The 24,378-nt window shown below is 35.5% G+C and overlaps 1 protein-coding gene across 5 annotated transcripts in view; it reads right to left on the reverse strand.

Moving 5' to 3' along the window:
• LOC117394690 (histone deacetylase 9-like) overlaps window positions 1-24,378 on the reverse strand; it is a 213,959-nt gene that overhangs the window by 17,900 nt on the left and 171,681 nt on the right. For all 5 annotated transcript variants that reach the window (XM_059011775.1, XM_059011754.1, XM_033993142.3 and 2 more), the window contains 3 exons: window positions 19,644-19,763; window positions 19,257-19,354; window positions 5,545-5,663 (listed from right to left, as the gene is read on the reverse strand). In XM_059011775.1, the coding sequence (XP_058867758.1) occupies window positions 5,545-5,663; window positions 19,257-19,354; window positions 19,644-19,763 (337 nt within the window). The remainder of the gene's footprint in view (window positions 1-5,544; window positions 5,664-19,256; window positions 19,355-19,643; window positions 19,764-24,378) is intronic.

Here is a 24,378-nt window from a genome sequence, read left to right on the forward strand (position 1 = left end):
AAGGTGCACAATACAGTAGGATCTGCACTGCTAAAGAAATGTGCAGTTTCTCCTTAAGGACTTTAGTGATCTTAAGCATTTCCAGATGAACCCAAAGTTTTTGTTTATGCATTTGGAGTATACATATTAAAGCAAAATTAGACATTTCAACTGAAGTAATGTACAAGGATTAAACAACCTCTCTAAAATCTCTCTAAAAGTAGCATGACCGGTACAGCTTTTTTGAAACTATTAGTGGAAAACAGTTAGAAAGAAGAATGAATAATCCCTTTGTTATACTTGTGTTAACTCCAACCAGTCCAATGTGCAGGTGCACTATTTGTTGTCTCAACTGCTATGATTTTAAACCAGAAACCAGACAGTATGTATCAAACAGATCTGTATTACATCCCTGTGGGTACTGTGTGACTAAGTAATTGGTTTACATTTATAATATTCCAACAACTGTATCCAAAATTAACTTGTCAGATCAAAATGAACTCGTCAGAGCTCGGACATTTAATTTAGTGTCTTATAATTATTTAAAATTATTTCTAACATGTTTTAGAATTGTTATGTGTGTTTTTCCTTTCAATTTTTAGTAATTTTTTTCTTTACTACAAATCAAGGATATTTCAAATGATGAACTTGCTATCAGTGCACACTCCGTACTGGGTATTTTATGCTGAAAAGAAAATCTGTCAGGACAACTCTGTTAAACGAGTGAAAATTACAAAAGCACAACGTTAAACTAGACGACTGCAAGAATTAAATGAAATTAGGATCAGCGATGAGCAATTAACGTCATTTGTCATGTCTGTTTGAAATAAAAATGAAGCGAAACAGAAATTGGGCTCAGTCCAGATATGAAGGTAAAAACAAGTGACATTGTTTTGTAATTAATAGCTTAATTAGGAAACAGAATCGGCTCAAAATACTTTAAAGGGACATCATATGATCAAAAATATAACCCCAAAACTTACAATGCTTAAATGCCCCATTCTACTATAATTTTTTTAAATCCCACCTCAATAGCCAGAATATTTCTTATGCAGTACATTATGTTGTCAGACAGGGAAAAAAAAAAGTGTTTTGTACAAGAAATGGAATCTAGTTAAAATAAAGTAGCTTCTCTCATTAAAAAAATTATTGGGCATTACATGGTTAAGCTAGTAGTAGGATTTTTTATTTTTACCAACTCATTTTAACATGCATGATCTTGTGTTTATCTATTTAAAGTGTGGAATCCAGTTCGCATAGTTCTGTTTACATACATTTACAATCACTTAAAACAAACATGCAGCTCAAAGGGACTTTAAGGGGGCAGATACACTGTAATAGTGAACCAGCTGAGAGGAAACTTCAGGTTTGAGCCTTGGTTCTGCCCATTACTTTCTACACATCTTATTAATTACATTTTAAATAAAATGACTCAATACAATGAGTGAATTTAAAGTAGCCTGTATCTATTCCCTACCTACACAATTGTAAAATAATACAGTCCACTTTAACAAGCCTGACTTATACTTTTTACTTTGACTGCTCTCTTTTTTCAGATGCTGTTACTTAAAGAATACTATCAGTGAATCTTATTTTGAAAAACAAAAATCACCTTCAACTTAAATATATATTATTTTTTTTGTCAATTAAAGGTAAACACATAACTTTTCTAAAAACAATACACACTGGGTCTAGTTTAATACCTGTAAACTTTTGGTAACATACAGTGCTGGTTTAAGCTTTTAATTCTCCTGCAGATATGGGTACACTTATCTCCACAGGGTACTGAGCAGGAACCATGCAGCTTTGTTCATCTTAAACAACACTTAAGGTAGACTTATCCTGATTGACTATCACTAGGGTGCAGGCACCATCTAACAAAAATAGAATCTAACAGTTTGTAGTCCCTGTGATAAATCAAGTTCAAAGCAGGTTTAGACATACTCTAAGGTATTGTATTTCACTTAAGCTGCAAAGAAATTCCCAGGATCCTTTGTGGTTTGTCAAAGTCTACCTTTATGACTCCGTTAAAGCAGAAACTTGACTGGGCCAAAGACATCCACTTTGGTAGGACACTGTTGATTTGTCAGTGAAACCAGTGAAGGTTCATTGTTTAGGCCATCAGATTTAAATCTCGATTTATACTTTTCTTTATATATATATATATATATATATATATATATATATATATATATATATTTTAAATAAACCAGTCCCTTTTCACAAAAATCATTTTAGATTAGATTTCGAAATGTCAGTTTTCAATTTTTGTCCATTTTTCGTTAAGTACATGGAAAACTACATCGCGTTATGTAATTTAATATGTTAAGATAACATTATTCAATAGGTTTCATTAGACTTTATGAAGCAAAATTAGTTCATTTCATAGGGTGATGCAAAACTTTTGGCCATAGCTGTATATTATTTTATTCAGATGAATAGTCTGTTATTCTGACCCTTCTTCATATGAACTCTTCGTTATTGTAAAGTTTTGCCCTCAAATCCTATATATTGTCATGTGGTTTATGCACTATTAGTAAACTGTTATTTTTCTTTTAAATATTTAGCCTGAAATGTAACAGTAATGGGCACATCCAACAAGTTATTCACTGTAACATGTCCCTTGTTAAACAGTAATAATTATACTCATCTTGTAATTACATTAATGAGCATTATGTTATTGTTGTTGCTACTTTGTTTTTGAAGAAATTTGTAATTTTATTTTAATTATGGAATCCACTAAGCACAGAGGACCTTATATAAATCTTATGAAATTATATTAATTATCATCACATATATGCAGAAATACCATAATAGAAAGTGTGTAACATAATATTCTATCATTTAAATGGTTTTCAGTTTCTTGTATCACTAATAAATTGCATGCAGTCAATTTTCCAAGAACTGGTACTGTATTCAGAAGAACAAGTAACCCATAATTGCAGATTAGTATTCTTTTTTTCTAAGAGCACCTATATTATTATTTAGAGTGTATTTATTTTTTTGATTAACAAGTTACATATAATACATGTTCAGCATACATTTAAGTAACACAATCTGAAGTGATTTACTGTTAATGTTAGTCATGGCATTGGCATAAAATATGCTACTGTTTCATATATATTGTATATACTGCTATGGCTAAAAGTATATATATATATATATATATATATATATATATATATATATATATATATATATATATATATATATATTCACATAATTTAACACACAGGTGTTCTGATTCACAATGCAAGAAAAGCATTTATTATTATTATTATTATTATTATTATTATTATTATTATTATTATTATTATTATTATTATTATTATTAATATCACAATAGTGAAATACAACAATTTCTTTATAAACTGTATACAGGACTCTTAGCTAGAAATAACTGTATTATTAAGAATTGTATAAATTATTAAATACATATATGAAATATAACATAACATTTCAGATCATTTCACAGTGTAATATTAAAGCCTGCTACTAAAAGTTAAATCTATTTTGTCAATTTTTATCAAAGCCTCAAGTAGTTCAGTATCTCCATATCACACTTGTTTTTCTTAAACAGGGCTTACCTCAAGATAGGAATATTTCACTAAACCACACTGATGGAAAAAGAAATCCCTTTTGCCAAAATTGCCCTTGCTGTCCATTCTTTCTCCTGCTCTGGTATGGTTCTATTTTTTTTTTATCTTTAATCTCTGCAGTGCATATCCGAATGCTGAATCTGTCTCTCGCAGCTTTATTTTTTACTGTGGACATATGTGGAATTCCTGCAAATGATTAATTCCAGCTCCATCACCTTCATTTACATCACTGACTTTCCTTGGATGATACCAATATAGCTTAATGAATTAAATGTGGAAGTGCAGTAAATACAGTGGTCACCTAACAAGCCTTAATCACATTTAAAGTACACCTCACATTACTCCAGCAGAGAAGATTCACACATCTAATTCCACTAACTGTAAATCAACCATTTCCACACAAAACCCAAGGAGGTGTATTGCTTAGAAGGCATGGGGCACAAGTCTGAGTAAAAGGTCTCAAAAGCACTTCTAAAACACTTTTTCAGTGGTGTTTTAAGTATGTGTTTAAAAGAGATAAGTGTTCACTACCAAATCAAGCTAAACATAAGCCCATTGTTGTTTGTAGACATTCAAGGAAAGAGAGCTGGAGATAAATGTGACCAGTACATGATGAGTAAACGGGCAAACAACTTGGTCTTCCAACTCTCTGCTCTTAGTTCCAATGTGCAAGTCATTACAAATAGTATTTAATAAAAACAATATCACATTCATATTACGGTCACACTTAGCCTGAGAAAACACTGACCTCAGCTTTTCATTGTATTGTATTTAATAAAACAATAGACTGTTAAAAAATAAAACATTGATCTGGTTGTTATCCTATTGTAGCCACTTCTGTGAACTGCAAAATCAGACTTTTAACATTAAAATATATAACCCCCTTTTATCAGCAGATTCATGTATGACGTTTTGAGGCGGAAAAAGGAGGAAAGCATCTGAAAGTATGTATTTTCTGTAGGGACTGCTGGAGCAGAAAATCAGGGTCCTATTAAGACTAATTTCTGCATGGGGCCAAAGAGTCTCCAGCAAAAGGCAGTGAAATCTCCAAATTATCATTGGAGCATTGGCAAGCTCCCTGGTGTTAACCCTGGGTAGCCTTTTAGGGTACAGGACAGCGTGGCATTTAGTGAAAAATAAAACTGGACTTAGCAGACCAAAAAACAGATGGTCACTAATCACCCCATGTGGCTAAAACACACAACAACAAACACAAGAGACGCCTCACCTTCCCCCTGTCTGTCCCTATCAAGATAGTGAGCAACTATTTAGGGTTATTGCATCCTAACCCTCTCCATGCTTAGCTTTTGAAGTCCATGGTTGTGAAGACTTATGTGATACTGTTACAGATAAAAAGTGTTTATTTTGTAGAAAATTGAGGCAAAAGTCCATCAAACCTTTGACGCTCCAGCAGAGAGACTCAATATCCCAATTTTACTGCTCACCATGCAGACAGGGTTTAATGTTGTGGAGATGGGTCTTTACTAGCCTATTGCTGAAAATGGTTGACTGATATTCTTTAAAGGCAACTTTCATTAACATAATAGACTGCTCCAAGGCCCATTAAGGGAAAGGGACATTAAAAATGCATGCAACAAATGGTATGATTCTGGAGCAAATATTATTATTATTATTATTATTATTATTATTATTATTATTATTATTAGTAGTAGTAGTAGTTGTAGTAGTCGTAGTAGTCGTGGTATTTGTACAATTTCTCAATAAAAGCAGCTCTGCACAAATGTAAAATGTGAAAACAACAGATTTAAGGCCTTGCAACAGGCTTGTCTGTAGGTTTACTAGCGACCTAACATTTAAACTGTTTTAGTGGGAAAGAAGCTACATTTATTTCACCCTTTACTTGCTTGGCTTCTTTAATGTATATAATTGTTGAACTAAAAGTTATATAGTTACTCATTCCAGCCATTTGTAACACATCAAACTGAGGGTACAAGCAGTGACTTACACTTGGCTGTGACTTTGTACCCGCCCAGTGGAGGGTCGTGGCCTTCTACAGCATCAAAGCCAGCTGACACCAGGACCACATCTGGATTAAACTCAGTGGCAATGGGCACGACGACAGCCCTGTGGGGATATAACACAGTGCTTTATTACTAGTGCAGAGAACACAGTACCAATCTTAAAAGCACAAATCTAAGCTCATTACTAACAGCTGACAAACACCAAAAAAATACACAAGCATCAGATATTTTCATTTTAAACCTTTTACTGACATGTCACTAGTTTTCTATTCTATCAAATGTCATTTCTTTTTTGTTGTTGCATTCCTTTGGGCTAGAACATTTTCAGCCCTTGTTACATAATCTTCATAACAGATTTTTTTTTTTATTTATTTGTAATAAGGTGAAAAATTTAAGGTTTTGCAATAGTCTTACTTGGAGGATAAGTCAGACTGGCCCTATTATGTGGACCATAAGATGTGAATCCTGACAGCATAATTATGCAGCCCAGGTTTAGAACTGCATGCACCTATTATGTTGGTTTAAAGAGACCAATGAGTGACTTCTTACTATTTCAACACAAACTGGAATATTGTTGTGCCACACCAACAATGTTAGGCTGTTTTTGCAATCAACAGTCTATCACGAAGGATTTCATGGACACCAGTGTAGTGTGAAGAGCAAACTCACGCTAGTGTGGTCTGCACCAAATTACTGTAATTAGGCATTTAGTACTGCTGCGTGAAGTGGTCATTACAGCGAAGTACCATGATAATTACAACTTTGTTCCTGTGCTACACTACATTAACTCTCTAAGGGCAACTCTTTATGTAAACTGTGTACAGTGTGGGAAAATACCACTGGCCCCTTATCTTAGCAGGATACTAAAAAGAGCCATCTTTTGGCTCAATTTATAAAGCATGTGCACATGATCTGTATGACCTTTCTGAATTTTATTTTTCTTTGCTGACATAAGTATACTAAATATATGACAAACATTTTCTACAGTATAATAACACAAGCATCTTATAAAATTCTCCAAAATGCAGCAGAAAACTATGTTAAGTCTGATTGGAGCATGCCTTTTACAGTTGTAAGACCTGCTTTAGTAGACATGGATAGCACAAAAATATTTTAAGATTTTGATGTTGCATTGAAAGAATAATTAAACAACCATTGATTAAGCACTGTGTATCAGTTATAAAGAAATATATATTACTAAATTATATATATTTGTAAAGCTCCAATATATATATATATATATATATATATATATATATATATATATATATATTGAGCTTTACATATGTACACACACACACACACATATATATATATATATATATATATATATATATATATATATATATATATATATATATATATATATATATATATATATTTAGTAACAGGTGTTGTTTTACATAGGGCAACCCGAGCATGTAAAATAGATATTTTGAATGGAATACTTTCCACAATGGCTCCGCAGTGATGGATATTGCACAGTCTTCAGGCTTAAACTTTTAATCAATATTTAAAAATATGGATGGCATTTCTAATTGTACTGCACAGCTTGTAAGTGCCAGGAAGACTGAAATACATTTTCCTCAAGGGTTCTCTTGTGAGAAGTTTCAGATTCCTAAACCTGATGCTGGCAAAATGTGTAAACTGTAAAATCCACATGTTTCATCACAACAGTTCTTTTCTCTCAGTGCAATGAAATAACAAAGGAGCAATCTTTGAGGCTCTAAGTTACCGTGAAATTTTGTGGGTGGCAATTTAGTGCAAATAATTCTGATGCAAAACTCAGAGGCAGAACAAATCCCTAATTACACAAGCACATCAACAAGAAATAACTGTACAATTATGAGGTAGGAAACCATACCAAGACATAGAACCGTGAAAATGGGCTTATGGTTGAATGGGACAGCTGAGTTTTACTGGGGTATGCAAAGGGTCTAGTTTCTGGCTTGTGTTTGCTTCTCCACTAAAAGCTTTAAAGAGTGAACAAAAACAGAGCATACTACGTAGCACAGCAGCATAACAAGGTGTTCATCATGGCTTTCCCCACAGCACCACAGCACCCTATTTACAGCTTAATTTACATTTACCATTTAGTACTTTTTAAAAGCCATATATATAAAATGTGACCCACGTTTAGTCTCTTTCATTTATACAATGTTCCAAAAAATTGATTGTTGAGTCTACCGAGATTCAACTAAATAAACATTTTAAAAAAATCTCCATTGTTTAACCTAACACATAAAAGCAATAAAAAACATTTAAATTGCATAAAATAGCACGACAAAAAATGGTTGTAGTTTGGGGTAGGTAAATAACTGTTTTTTCTGAGAAAGAGCCTTCTAGCCTTGGTCCTTGCACTTTTTGCTAAATAGACCCTATTGTCTTCAGTTGTTCAGTCAATAGAAATATGTCTACATCACCTACATTCACAGTATGGAATAAAGTCTTGTAACTGATATCAATGCAAAGACTCATAGCTAAGATATAGCCTTAGGTCTACTAATGTTGGGGGTAATAGATCAATACTCGGTTTAATCTCTTAAGAGCACTAGAAACTTCACTGTCAAAAATAAGGTATACCCCTAAAGCTACTAGATACAGTGGGATCGCCTCCGAAAGCGGTTCATGCAATGATTCTCACAGCAGGGGACAGATTAAAATCCAGCACCAGGTCAAGAGCCCTTGACTGTCACCTTTGTTCGATGCTCATTGAGACCTAATATGAAAAGTACTCTTGGACTCAGATCAGTTCCTAAACAGGCAGAATTCAAACACCACTGCAGTTGGTAATGATTAGCACTGAATTTGCCATTCTGAACTGAGGAGATGAAAGGATACAGTGTTTAGTGTGAAACGAGAGAATGAAAATGGATAAATTTCTATTCATGCATAATATGAAGCAGTCACTCATCTGATAGCAACCTTAAAAACACTGCAATTATTCAATACAATAGTAGGGGCTGGGCACTTAATACACACCTCAATTAGGAAATAAAGAAAAAAGAAAAGATTTCTGTTTATTTGACCGATGAAAGCTTGTGTTGCAGTACATGCTGACATATTCAATAGTGTTTAACTTTTTTCATACTGCTTATTTAAATAGTGCTTCATCATACAAAAAAATCATGTTCCAAGTGGCATTAACTAGACATTCACCAATGATACACCAATAATTTTGTTTTTTTACTGTACTTAATGTATTATGCATTGGGTTTTGACTGTATCTTGTAAAGCGCTTTATGATGGTGGTCCACTATGAAAGGCGCTATATAAAATAAAGATTGATTGATTGATATACCACACGGGAACTTGGGATGTTTTTTTTTTTTTTACCCATAATAAACACAATGAAGAAGAAAGAAGATGAAGGGGTTTTATTCATTTTTTGTGATATTTTGTTTAGCTTAGAACTACTATATAGATCAGTGATTTCAAAATAAAATCTGTTTTCGAGTTTGAAACAGTTCAAATAAAAAAAAAAAAGTCTCTAATCTTGGGCAAACAGCACAAGTACTACTATTCAGAAATTTAAAAAAAAAATGATTACAGAGAATCAGTACAAATCAAAAGGGTCAGTTACTGGCGTAACCTTTAAAAACTGGTCTCAAAGAACCTGACACATTTTTTATAATGCTATGTGTGGCCTATGGCTACTTTTAAAGCCACTCATCCACTGAACAATTGAAAGTTGTTGAAACACTCTTCCACATCATCTGTTACACATTTCCCATTGAAATATTCTCCTGGCATATTACAGTCCATTCAATATGCTCACAAAATCGCTGACTGCTCTGGTATCTGCAGTGCTAACAACATGAAATAGATATATTCTTTTTAGAACTGTGATAAATGTAAAAATGAGACCAATTATTAAATGTAAACTCCATAAATAACTGTTCATATTACAGGGAAACATGATTCAAGCAGTTGTCTGGGTGGTCAGCAGGTGAATGGTTTTGCAATTCAACTGAGATTGCAAAAGAATCAATTTGCAATTGCATTGTGATCAGTTTGGGGGAAGTTACTTTTAAAATGAAATCTGCTACAGTTACAAGTTACTGGAACTTATCACTATGAAAAAAAAGATAACTAGTTACAGTTACAAATAATTATTTCTCGGGCAGAGTTTACATTTTGGGATTTTTTTATTATTATAATTGTTTTGTTTGGTTACTGTACTGATTTGTGCATGCAGTATATAACACTTGCAGAGTGATGTTGCCTTCATTGGCTGCAGGGATCTGTCCCTTCTAGCCTCTTCTTCACATTTTTGCTCTTGCCTTACTCATTCAGTACTGAATTCACACTACTTAAATAATGTGAGACCATCACGTGTTGAAAATGAGATTGTGAATAAAGTGAATGGCAATCACATGGTTTCAACGCATGCTTCAAATTATTTAGGTAGTGCTGATAGGGTATGATGCACCTGCTTTCTATCCTACTATAGTAGATACACATGTTACTCACCAAACACTCAGTACACATGCACTCAGTACAGTACACATAAGCAAACAAATAAAGTCTAACATATTTTGGAATTGAAGGTGCAACAATGAAATGTGAACAAAACAAACACCCACAAAGTCATAACTTTAAAATGTATCTCTGCATTTTTCTAATTCTATAATATTTTGTAGCTGCCTTGAATAACTCAAAGTGAAACTCTTTTGGCTCCCTTGGGTGACCTTTACCCCTGGCCCAAAAAGAGCTGAATGGCAATAGAACATATAATGGCTCCTTTCCTGTGCAGTAAAGTCAGCAATAAAGGCTGGTAATTAAGGTAACCAGGGAGACCCAGCCCAGCAGGCCAGTGGTGTGGTGAACACTTTTAGAACTTCAAACAATATCAAAGTCATGGAGACTGGGCCCGGTGCAGCCCTGGTTTGAATTAAGACTCACTTCCACACGCACTCTTCAAATCCAAGCTAAAAAAAAAAGAACGGTAATGCCTTCTGGATTTCATTAGAGCCAATTATCTTATCTGTTTCATCTCAAGCCTGACCCTGAGGTTGGCAAGCAGCTAGTCAAGAGAGTTTGCAGTTGTTTGAGAAAGCCTGCCGCCAGCCAATGGCCTGCGGACCTGTTCATTAAAACTCTGTTGCCCCCTGCCTCTAGTGATTAAATATTTTTCATGCTTTTGCAAATAATTTTTCCATTCTGAGGCCCTAGGCCTCAAAGGTCCAATATATGTGTAATTCATTTGGTTTGTCAGGGAACACTTCAAGAAACAGATCTTACACTAGGGGCTTGCTCTAGCTTTTGTGGTTTTTTTTTTTGTGTACCTTGAATGTCATGTGAAATTACACCAAAACTGTAAAACATATAATAAAAAGGTTGATGGCGTTCATTCTGAATATGTATTTCATTTATATATAAGGAGGGGGGAAAGAAAAATGTGTACCTAAATTAAAGCAAGGCAGTAAAGGCATTTATAAATCAAGTTTCTTCTGTAGTGCAGAGCATTGATTCTATAGGCCTAGAATGATAATAATGACTTAACAATTGCTAGCTTAAAGCATTATTGTTGTGGTGTGCACAGAACTGCTTTTAAAACAACACAGCACCACAACACTACTGTATTACAAGTCCCTTGTTTATACCTGATGTATTTATTAATTAAAAGTTATATGAAGCAAATCAATTTGAAATCTGGGTTTCCAGTGGGTATGGTCAGCCTTGTTGTTCATAAGGACAACTTTGGTCTCATGGCCCATATCCAGAGACCCAACTTCAAGCCCCACATTTCCTGTGTTAGTTTCACAGAAAAAAAAACCCTGGTATGCATGTATAACCAAAGAGCCACTTTATACAAAAAAAAAAAGTTATTTCATGAACATGTAGTTTTGTACTCAAAGGTTTCAGATTTACAACTGCTTCTTAGCCAAGTTTTTTTTTTGTCAAAACAACAATGGCATTATTAATTTGAACGTATTGCACATGTTAGGTTATTGGTTTTATGTTATTGCTTTTTATATACTTTCCGTCTACAGCTGCTGATTTAAAAAAGATTGACAAGAGAAATCAACAAAAAAACAGAAGGGAGACTACATCAAAGCAAAGGCAACAACTCAGGTAAGACAGTCGTTAAATGTATTTATCTAGAAGTCTCAGAAACAAAATGTTAGAACTTGAAGCTATTGCACTAACAAGTAACTACAATGTGATAGGTGTTACAGAAACTTGGTTATCTGAGATTGATGGAGATTAGTGGGTATACACTGTATAGGAAAGACAGGCAGGACAGAAGAGGCGCTATACATCAAAAATAGTCTTGAAGCCCAGGTGTTAAATCTGGAAGAAAAAAGCAATGCAGAATCAATATGGGTCAGAATAATGGACAAAAATTCAAAGGGCGTACCAATAGGGGCATGCTATATACTGCCAAATTCAGATACAGAGCAAAATAATCATATAAAATGGGAAAACCTGGTGGGGAGCACGACAGCCGAAATTGAAATGGTAGAAATGACAAATGACTGCTTCCTAAGGCAATTTGTCAAGGCACCAACTAGAAGGGGGGGGGGGGGGCATGCTTTGATTTAGACTTTTCAAATAACAAAGACAGAATAACCAAAAACAGAGGTCAGAGAACCATTGGCAAACTCAGATCACAACACGGTCTCATTTGAAGTGCTTTTTAAAACCCAAAAAGTAACTTTAAAAAGGCAAACTATCAAGGAATGAAACAGAGACTAACAGAAGTAGATTGGAGTAAAATAGAGAAAACATCCACAGAGCAAGTATGGCTATTTTTCATAAATGTAGTACTAGAGGCGCAAAACAAATACACCCCAAATAGACAAATCAAAATCTAAAACAAAATGGCCAAAAATGGTTTAACAGATCAATTAAAAAAAAGGCACTTTACAGAGAGTTTAAAAGGAACGAAGAAAAAAGTACACAGAAAGAGTACTTGAAACTGCAAGCGCAAGTCAAAAAGGAAGTTAGAAAGGCAAAGAGAAAGATAGAAAAGGAGGCTAACACCTATTCCAAAAGGTTTTTTCCTATATTATAACAGCAAAACAACATTCAAAGAGGAAGTAAAATGTCTGAGAGATACAAATAGCAACATCGTTCATGAAGAGAAAAAAAATAGCAACTATATTAAATGATTACTTTTCAGAAGTTTTTACAAAGGAGGATATGGACAACATGTCCCACATGTCGACCTGTTCCTATCCAGTTTTAAATAACTTTAGCACAACAGAGGCAGAAGTGTTAAAGGGAGCTTTTAAAATAAACAAATAACCTGGGCCGGATGAGATCCTCCCAATAGTACTCAAAGAAATGAAAAAAGTTATTTACAAATCGCTAACTAAGATCATACAACAGCCTCTTGAAACAGGGGTTGTACTGACAGACTGGAGAATTGCAAATATAATGCCGCTCCACAAAAAGGGAGACAAAACTGAACCAGGTATGACTGACTTCTATTATATGTAAACTATAATAAGATCCAAAATGGAAAACTATCTATATGGTAACAGTATCCTGGGAGACAGCATGGTTTTAGGAAAGGGAGATCATGTCTAACTAAACTGTTTGATTTTTTTTGAGGATGCAACATCGACAATGGATAATTGCAAATATGACATGGTTTATTTAAATTTCCAGAAAGCGTTTGACAAAGTCCTGCATAAAAGATTAATTCTCAAACTGAACGCAGGGAGTGGTTAACATGTAGAACACAGAAAGTACTGATTAGAGGAGAAACCTCAAAATGGAGTGAGGTAACCAGTGGTGTACCACAGGGATCAGTATTAGGTCCTCTGCTCTTCCTAATCTACATTAATGACTTAGATTCTGGTATAGTAAGCAAACTTGTTAAATTTGCAGAATACACAAAAATAGGAGGAGTGGCAAACACCGTTGCAGCAGCAAAGGTCATTCAAAATGATCTAGACAGCATTCAGGACTGGCAGACACATGACAAATAACATTTAATATAAAAAAATGTAAGATACTGCATGCAGGCAATAAAAATGTCCATTACAAATAACATATGGGTAACACTGAAATTGAAGAAGGAATCTATGAAAAGATCTAGGAGTTTATGTTGACTCAGAAATGTCTTCATCTAGTACAATGCTGAGAAGCTATAAAAAGGCCAACAAAATGCTCAGATATATAGTGAAAAGTGTTGAACTTAAATCAAGGGAAGTAATGTTAAAACTTTAAAATGCATTAGTAAGACCTCATCTAGAATATTATATTCAGTTCTGGCCACCTCGCTACAAAAAGGATATTGCTGCTCTAGAAAGAGTGCAAAGAAGAGCGACCAGAATTGTTCCTGTTTAAAAGGCATGTCATATGCAGACAGGCTAAAATAATTGAATATATTCAGTCTTGAACAAAGAAGACTACGCGGCAATCTGATTCAAGTATTCGAAATTCCAAAAGGTATCGACAATGTTGACCCAGGGGACTTTTTTGATCTGAAAAAAGAAACAAGGACTAGGGGTCACAAATGGAGATTAGATAAAGAGGCATTCAAAACAGAAAATAGGGGGCACTTTTTTTACACAGAGAATTGTGGAAGTCTGAAACCAACTCCTCAGTAATGTTGTTGAAGCTGACACCCTGGAATCCTTCTAGAAGCTGCTTGATGAGATTCTGGGATCAATAATTTACTAGCAACCAAACGAGCAAGATGGGCCAAATGGCCTCCTCTCGTTTGTAACCTTTCTTATGTTCTAAAATATATACATGTATATGGTAAAAAGATGAAAAATCTAATTGAGAGGATATTCCTTCAACCCCCTCCATTAGCTGAAATCACTGTTAGATTAATCTAGATTCCATCTGATACACATATTATCAGTAGCATGATATATAAAAATAAAATCGGCAACATAATGGCAAAAATGAGTTGGGCCCCCGAGACAAAGTCATTGTCTATGAGCTTCTTATGAGCTTCTTTTTTTAAACTAACTTTTGCCATTATATTACTGATTTGTTCCCCCTAATTGCCTGCAAGTATACAGATATTTGTACGTGTATTTGTATTTGTACAGATATCTAGTCTTATTTGTGGAAATGTCTTCGGACATTTCATTATATATTTCTCCAGTGACTTGATGGGGCAGTTTGGATCATCGGGGTACTCATACATTTAGCGATCATATTTTGAGATGTTGTAAATAAAATATTACCCTTTTAAATGACTCTTACATGTTCATTGCATGACTTACCATGCTTCATTTAACATGTTATTAAAAAGGTTGTGATTTACTTTAAATTACATTTCGTTACAAATATAAATCAGGAACATTTAAAAACACATTTTAAAAAATGTGTTTTTAAAACTCTGCTTGTATAGAGAAGTTCATAGGCAACGTTGTTATAATAAAGGACTATATTTTGTAGAACATTCACTTTAGAGTGCTTATGTGGAAGGATACATAAAAAAGAATAGTTAAAATAAATACAAATTATAATTAATTGTGCTGCAACATTGAAGTATAAAAGCAATATGACCCACCACATCGGGAATTACCAGGTATTAGGGGCAGTTTGGTTGTAATAGCCCATTACCCAAATGGTCCACAATACCTGGTAATGCCCTCTGTGCCAGATGTTATTGCTTACAGACACACACAAGTGTATGCATATATATATATATATATATATATATATATATATATATATATATATATATATATATATATATATATATATATATACAGTGGCTCTCAAAGGTATTCACCCCCCTTGGACTTTTCCACATTTTATTGTGTAACAACATGTAATCAAAATGGATTTAATTAGGAGTTTTTGCCACTGATCAACACAAAAAAAGTCCATAATGTCAAAGTGAAAAATAACATCTACAAATTGTTCTAAATTAATTACAAATATAAAACAGAAAATAATTGATTGCATAAGTATTCACCCCCTTTGCTATGACACACCTAAATAAGCTCTGGTGCAACCAATTGTTTTTAGAAGTCACATAATTAGTTGAATGGAGTCCACCTGTGTGCAATTAAGGTGTTCCACATGATTTCAGGTTAAATACACCTGTCTCTGGGAGGTCCCACAGTTGGTTAGTACATTCCTAACAAAAACTACATCATGAAGACAAAGGAACATTCAAAGCAAATCCAGAATAAGGTTCTTCAAAAGCACCAATCAGGGGTAGGATATAAGAACATTTCCAAGGCATTGAATATCCCCCGGAGCACAGTAAAGTCTATTATTAAGAAATGGAGAGAATATGGCACAACTGTGAATCTGTATAGAACAGGTCGTCCTCAAAAACTGAGTATCCGGGCAAGAAGGGCACTAGTCAGGGAGGCCACCAAGAGGCCTATGGCAATTCTAAAGGAGTTACATTCTCCCACGGCTGAGCTGGGAGATACTGTGCATACGGCAACAATAGCCCAGGTGCTTCACAAAACTGGACTTTATGGGAGAGTGGCAAAAAGAAAGTTGAAAAAAACTCAGATCAAATCTCGGCTAGAGTTTGCCAGAAGGCATGTGGGAGACTCTGAGACCAAATGGAAGAAGATTCTATGGTCTGATGAGACCAAAATAGAGCTTTTTGGCCTCAACACTAAGCGCTATGTTTGGCGCAAGCCTAACACCGCACATCATCCTGAGAACACCATCCCTACCGTGAAGCATGGTGGTGGCAGCATCATGCTATGGGGATGCTTCTCTGTGTCAAGGCCTGGAAAGCTCATGAAGATAGAGGGCAAAATGGATGCAGCAAAGTACAGAGAAATCCTGGAGGAAAACCTGCTGAAGTCTGCAAGAGACCTGGGACTTGGGAGAAGATTCATCTTCCAGCAGGACAATGACCCCAAACATAAAGCCAAAGCCACACTGGAGTGGCTTAAAAACAAATAGGTCAATGTCCTGGAGTGGCCCAGTCAAAGCCCGGACCTCAATCGAATTGAGAATATGTGGAAAGAGTTGAAAATTGCTGTTCACCAAAGGTCCCCATCCAACTTGACAGAGCTTGAGCAATTTTGCAAAGAAGAATGGGCAAAAATTGCAGTGTCCAGATGTGTAAAGCTGGTAGACTTATCCAAATAGACACATGGCTGTAATTGCTGCCAAAGGTGCCTCTACCAAATATTGACTCAAGGGGGTGAATACTTATGCAATCAATTACACTATGTAACACAATTTTTGTTCCTGGGTAGTAAGTGTTATTTCCTAATTGCTTATGCCTCAAAAGTATAGGAAATGGCTATTATTCCCCACAAACTTTGCTTTTGTGACCAGGACAGTAATATTTGAAATTTACCTATTTCCAATGAGAAAACGGGCGAATTTGTGTCTTTTCGTTCACATAAAGTCAGAAAAAAACAACATATGAATCCAAATTAACATGTATTTATACTAAAGTAATACAAAAATGACTACAAAAGATTTAGAAGTGAGTAGTTTTTCGAGATTTACGATTATACTGTAAATCACTTTCACGAATCAGCCCCCAAATGTAGTCTCCCATCATGTTCTCGTTATTCTGTCCTTGGTAGCGGCGTTCAAAGTCCAGTATATCCTGGTGGAAGCGCTCGTCTTGCTCCTCCGAGTACGCTCCCATGTTCTCCTTGAATTTATCAAGATGAGCATCAAGGATATGGACTTTGAGGGACATCCTACAGCCCATTGTGCCGTAGTTCTTCACCAGTCTCACCCAGCTCCACATAGTTTTCGGCCTTGTGATTGCCCAGGAAGCCCCGAACCACTGCAACAAAGCTGTTCCAAGCCGCTTTCTCCTTACTAGTGAGCTTCTTGGGGAATTCATTGCACTCCAGGATCTTCTTTATCTGTGGTCCGATGAAGACACCGGCTTTGACCTTTGCCTCAGACAGCTTAGGGAAGAAGTCTTGAAGGTACTTGAAGGCTGCCGACTCCTTATCTAGAGCTCTGACAAATTGTTTCATAAGGCCCAATTTGATGTGGTGGTGGCATCAGCACCTTCTGGGGGTCCACCAGTGGTTCCCACTTGACGTTGTTCCTCCCCACAGAGAACTCGGTCCGCTGTGGCCAGTCCCACCTGTGGTAGTGCGCCTTGGTGTCCCTGCTGTCCCAAAGGCAAAGATAGCAGGGAAACTTGGTAAAACCGCCTTGGAGACCCATCAGGAATGCCACCATTTTGAAGTCTCCTATGACCTCCCAGCCGTACTCATCCTACTTCAAGGCGTCCAGCAAGGTCTTGATGCTGTTGTAATCCTCTTTGAGGTGCACCGAGTGAGCCAGGGGAAGAGACGGGTACTTGTTACCATTATGGAGCAGCACGGCTTTGAGGCTCCTGGATGAGCTGTCAATGAAGAGGCGCCACTCATTCTGGTTACAGGCGATTCCGATTGCCTCGAACAGACTGGTCACATTTTGGCAGAAGCAGAGCCCATCTTGACGGGTGAAGAAGCTGGAAAAAGGTTGGTGACGCTTCCTCTGATCTGCGACTTGCACACTTTCATCCAACAAGTTCCACTGCTTGAGCCTAGACGTCAAAAGCTCGGCATTGGACTTGGTGAGACCAAAACCTCAGAAAAATGCAGATATGTATCCACTTAGGCAGCTGGAACTAAACTGAACTGGAGGCCTTAAGGCCCCTGTATTTATACTACTATTTATATTACTGGAAAGTTCTAGAAAGTTCTAGAAGTTACTCCAAGTTTACTCAGCACTGAATCTATCTGGAATGTTCTGGAAAATAGGTGAATTTCAAAATATCACTGTCCTGGTCACAAAAGCAAAGTTTGTGGGGAATAATAGCCATTTTCTATACTTTTGAGGCATAAGCAATTAGGAAATAACACTTACTACCCAGGAACCAAAAAAAAAATAAAATTGTTACAGTGTTATTTTCTGTTTTGTATTTGTAATTAATTTAGAACAATTTGTAGATTTTATTTTTCACTTTGACATTATGGACTTTTTTTTGTGTTGATCAGTGGCAAAAACTCCTAATTAAATCCATTTTGATTCCATGTTGTAACACAATAAAATGTGGAAAAGTCCAAGGGGGTGAATACTTTTGAGAGCCACTGTATATCATGCAACTGATAATATGTGTATCAGATGGAATCAAGATTAATTTAACAGTGACTACAACTAATGACATCACGATTATTTGGTGGAGGTTGATATATATATATTATATATATATATATATATATATATATATATATATATATATATATATATATATATATATATATTATAATAAAACAAATCACTGAGACTGAATCATCAAGGCAGTGAAACCACCAATTTTTTTTTAAAGCTAGCCACATAGTTACTATCATACCAGTACTATAAGTCTTCCACACAAACCTCAAAAGCAAAATATAAGAATCATATATTTCTTTAATGGTCTCTAAATGTTGATTTATATATTGCAACATGTAGGAAATCATCATCATCATCATCATCATTATTATTATGATTAATATTATTATTATTACTACTATTATTATTATTTCAAGCTTACATTTTGTTACAAGAGGTTCAATTTACTAACGGCGGATGCCAACATAAAGACATCAGTGTTTTTAACTTAAATATTTCATCGTAATGAGTTTTGTGTTTGTTTTTCTTTTACCTGTGCCTGGTTTGCAGTGCTTCTGGGGATGCTCAACCAGACTGGCAAAACAGTGTCTCAATCAGTTAGTACGACTTATACTTCATTCATATTTACCTAAGTCACACAATCCAAAGCAAATGTACAAACCTGAAAGCTGTGAGGTATTCCACATCTCCCATGGGGGGTTCCAGGCCACCTGTCCAAGCAATATTTACATTGTAACCTTCACCAAGGTGACTTCCACACTGCAAAACAGGGAAACACCAGAGCAGAAATAACATCAAATAATTATGCTTCTGGCAATGATCATCAAACAAAATTTCAAACTCTCCGTGTTCCTGGCTTGACAAGCGCAGTTCTGGGTTCTGCACTTGTTCTGCACTGGAGGGAGGTGCAAGTGTCCCACAGGGCAATTTCTGGAAGCAGGCGCAATTTAATTGCACCACTGAAGGACTGAGAAAATAAGAGGTAATCATGCAAGGCAATACGAGTAGAAGAGTATGGAGAAGGGGGCTCTCTGATCATGACGCTAACCTCGTCTGGAGCGCCACTGCCTGGGAAGAAGTTCCCTTCATCATAGCGATGGAGAGACATGTACAGGACATTGGGATCGCTAAAAAAGGCCTGCTGTGTTCCGTTGCCATGGTGAACATCCTGAGGGCAAAAGAAAACAAATGACAAATATAATAACATTTAGCTTGATCCAAAGGTTCCTTCTGCCTTTGCTTCTCGCCCACCTCCCCCCTCCCCCTCCCCCTCCCCCTCCCCCTCTACCTCCCCCCCTCCCCCCTCCCGACACTTCCTGAATGTTTTTAGGGCAAATTACTCCTTAATGTGCTCATTTTTTAAACGGGCTTCTAAAAACCAGGAAACCGCACTGAACATGCCCTGGAGACCCCAGATGAGCAGTCATTGAGAAATCCCAGTCCTTTCTTCCACAATTAGATATTTATACACCAGCTCTTTGTACTGTGGGTCCTAGTGATGGAATCTAGCATCCTGTTTTATGGAGGAATTTTATGGGTTATTAACTGTCAACAGTTCATAACCCCTCAGGCTCAATTAACTTGGCTTTCTTTGTCCCCGATGAAATGCAAATGTTTGAATTGCACAAAAAAAAAACTACACAGCCACAGGTTTTGAAATGTATAAAATGAATACTCAACAAGGCAGAATTGAAAGTTTCTACATAAACTGAACCTGAAAAAGACCGGTCAGCAGTGGAGCTCAGTAAACGTCTGTGGTTAGAAGAGAGGGTTCAGTGAGCAGTGTTTCAAAATACCCACCTGCTTACAACCATGCAGGCAGACAACAGTGCTCAGATGATATGTATTTCTGAATACAATGTTGAACAACAGTTGCTTTCTACTGTTTATGAGAGATAAATGATTACAATGTGTTAGGCAAAATTATTTACCAGTATAAGCAGCACCTGCTTAAGTGTTTACCTGTGTATATATTTTATGGTTTTTTGTTTCTTCTTTGAATGCTTTTGTTTGAGTGATTATGTGCTGTCTGTTTCCTATGTAGTGTTCTGAAATGGCCACTCAGAAACACTATACTAAATATACTATCTATCTATCTTTTTCATTTTTATGTATTTATTTTTGACTGCTGCACAAAAAAAAAACAACACTTTTTTACATGCATCAAGAAACTGCTGTGTCGGCATAGAAAAATGTTTGTTCTGTGGCAATAAATCAACAGATTAGCAAATAAAATCCTAGCTAATGGTAAGGCTGTAGATCCAATTTCTTGCATCCACCTCTTCACTAATGATAAGTGTCAAATTCAAAACAATGTACCACTTCCATTCACTGTAGCAAGAAATATTTGGATCTTTATTACACTTTTGACTTCTGTCCATTGATTTTTTTCTTTTTCATCATCCAGGCATGTTTTTTGTTTTTTTTTTAGATACAAATGCCACCTTGCTCTTAATACAAGATAATTCAAGAAAACTTAGCCACTCATTATTATGACAAAACTCAAAATACACCATTTCATAATTGTTCATGACAAAAGTATTGGCACTTTTTACATTAAAAGTCTGTAAAAATGTAATAGAACTAACTTTTTAATCAATTACCAAAAATGAGTAATTAAGCTGCATTATAAAGTTAATAGTCAGACAAAGAAGTAATTATTTTCAACATCTGTTGAAGAAGAACGTTTTGGCTACACAACAGATGATGGTCAAGACAAAGAAGTTGGACTCATATTTGAGAAAAAGCACTTGTAGCAAATTACAACAAAGGAAATGGCTACAGAGCAGTATCAAAGAAATATGGAATACCCAAATCCACAATCAGAGCAATACTCAAGAAGTGCCACAGAACAAATTCAACTGAAACTCTTGAAAGAAGTAGACGTCCAAAAAAGATTACGGCTACAGCAGATAGGATAATCATCCAAGCAGCAAAAAAATAAAAAATCCAAGACTAACAGCCAAGGACTCAAAGAAAGATTTAGAAGCATCAAGAATAATAGTGCATGAAAGAACTGTACAAAGGCACCTGACCACAGAAGAGATGTGTGCATGTAGATCTCTCTGCAAACCACATTTAAAGAACAACAATAAATCTAAATGTGCCAAGAATCTATGAACAAGAATCTGAAGCATTCTTCAACAACATTATGTGGTCCGGTGAGACTAACACAGTATGATTGGAAAAAAAGGGAAAGTCTTCAATAAAGAAAACTTTGTACCTACAGTTAAACATGGAGGTAGTTTGACCACGATATAGGGGTGTTTTAGCAGTTCAGGGACTGGAGACATTCATGTGATTGAAGATCTAATCTAATATCTAAGCATTCTACAAAGTACTACGATCCTATCTGCTCATAGGCTGATATGCAGACAGTTTATCTTCCAACACAGCAACGACCCAAAGCATACGGTTAAGTCAACTGTGGAATTCTTGAAGATAAAAGTTCTGGAATGGCCTTTACAATCAGCAGATCTCAATCCAATAGAAATGCTTTGGACTGATCTGAAAAAAGCTGTAGCCAAGCATTCTGCATCCAATCTGTCTGAGCTGAAGGAAATATGTAAAACAGAATATGCCCAGATTTCACCAACAGATGTAACATACAAGCTATAATAAAAACAAAACAAAACAAAACAATATATATATATATATATATATATATATATATATATATATATATATATATATATATATATATATATATATATATATATATAATTTATTTCTTAGCAGACGCCCTTATCCAGGGTGACTTACAATCGTAAGCAAATACATTTCAAGTGGTGGTCACACCAAATATTGATTTGATGTAGATTTTTCTTCTGTTCACTCACTTTGCATTTTGTTAATTGATAAATATAAACTATTAACATGTCTATTTTTGAAAGCATTCTGACTTTACAGTATTTTTTCACACCTGCCTAAAACTTTTGCACAGTACTGTATATATACTTTTGTCATGAACAAATACTTTGCTACAACAAAAAATGTAATAATGATACCAATCAGACAGCATTACCTTCATAGCTGACCTTCCTTGTACAATATGTAGTAAGTGCTTATGGTTCTTACTTTCCTGATGCTTCCAGAAGGTAATGCCCTCTAATCAGAACTCTACTGTTTATTAATGACACAAACCAGTATTCAATAATTAATCCAAGGGGTTTGATGCCCAAATTACACTGAAGAAGGTACTAGCCAAAACATATGGCTACTAGTTTATTATTTATTTCTTAGCAGACGCCCTTACCCAGGGCGACTTACAATTGTTACAAGATATCACATTATTTTTACATACAATTACATTATTTTTTTACATACAATTACCCATTTACACAGGTGGGTTTTTACTGGAGCAATCTAGGTAAAATACCTTGCTCAAGGGTGCAATGTCCTCCACCTGGGATTGAACCCGCAACCCTCTGGTCAAGAGTCCAGAGCCCTAACCACTACTCCACACTGCTGCCCAAAGCATATGGTTACGGTTAAGTAAAACATTGTAAGACTTTGTTTTGTATAAGTTTTAACTTAAAAATGTGATTAAGTGTTTAAAACTTATGGATGTTTTGACTGACTATAATGGTATCAGTGTTTTAAAACATACTTTTTGAAAGTGAATTGAAATCGAATATTGAAATATTCAGACCCAAGGGCCATATCACATGAAAAATGAAGAAACATGAAGCCTTATTTTATCACTATGGAATATATATATATATATATATATATATATATATATATATATATATATATATATATATGAATCCTATATCCGCACATTCATTTTAATACACCCCTTCAATGTGTTTAAATAAGACACGAATCCGGTACCGAATGTAAATGTAATTAATAACAAGAACATGTTTGATGAACTCTGTCGCAGCCCTCAGTTCACACACGGTGCATTTAAATCAACGTGGGTTTTATTTCGCAGGGAGATTCAGGTCACTCATCACGGTAATGTTTTCCTCATAGCTCTCAGATAGGGTTGTCAACAGGCTCCAGAATCTCGGGACACTTTAAGGCAGGTCAGGTTTTTTAACTCCCCTCTCTAAACTGTAATGTATTCAGCATGTAAAGTGAGTGTGAATTGCTTGAGCAGTTTAGTAAATGTACTTAATTGTTTAATTGTGGTGGCGATTTTATCCTGAGAGCCTCGTAAGAACGATTAATCAATATTGCTTGAATTTGTTTTTATACAGTAAACAATATCTATCAAAATAGCGCAACACCATTATTATAGATAACTTTGCACTCACCGGCACTCTTTCATTTAACTTTGTGGCAGCAGGTAAAGTTTCTATTTGTTTAATATTTCTTGCTTCACACAGTCCCGCCCAGTCAAAGACTCAGAAAGCCAATCAGCTGCTGTATAGGTCTGATTGATGGAAACGGTCCTCGTAGGCAGGCGTGTGCTTTTGGTATCAATTAAGAAATTAACAATTCAATTAATTTAGCGACAGTTCACACAATTCACACTCACTTTACTAAATACATTACAGTTTAGAGAGGTGAGTTACAAAACCTGACCTGCCTTAAAGTGTCCCGAGATTCTGGAGCCTGTTGGCAACCCTACTCTCAGATCAGGTGACACAGGTTGAAACGTCATTAAAGAAAACTTGGATTTCGTGCATCCCTAATATATATATATATATTAGGGATGCAGGAGGCTGTCTGGTCCAGTGATTAAAGAAATTGGCTTGTAACCAGGAGGTCCCCGGTTCAAATTCCATCTCAGCCACTGACTCAATGTGTCAGTGGCTGAGACGTAGTTGTAA

Source organism: Acipenser ruthenus, chromosome 3, assembly GCF_902713425.1.
Source record: "Acipenser ruthenus chromosome 3, fAciRut3.2 maternal haplotype, whole genome shotgun sequence".
NCBI classification, from domain to species: domain Eukaryota; kingdom Metazoa; phylum Chordata; class Actinopteri; order Acipenseriformes; family Acipenseridae; genus Acipenser; species Acipenser ruthenus.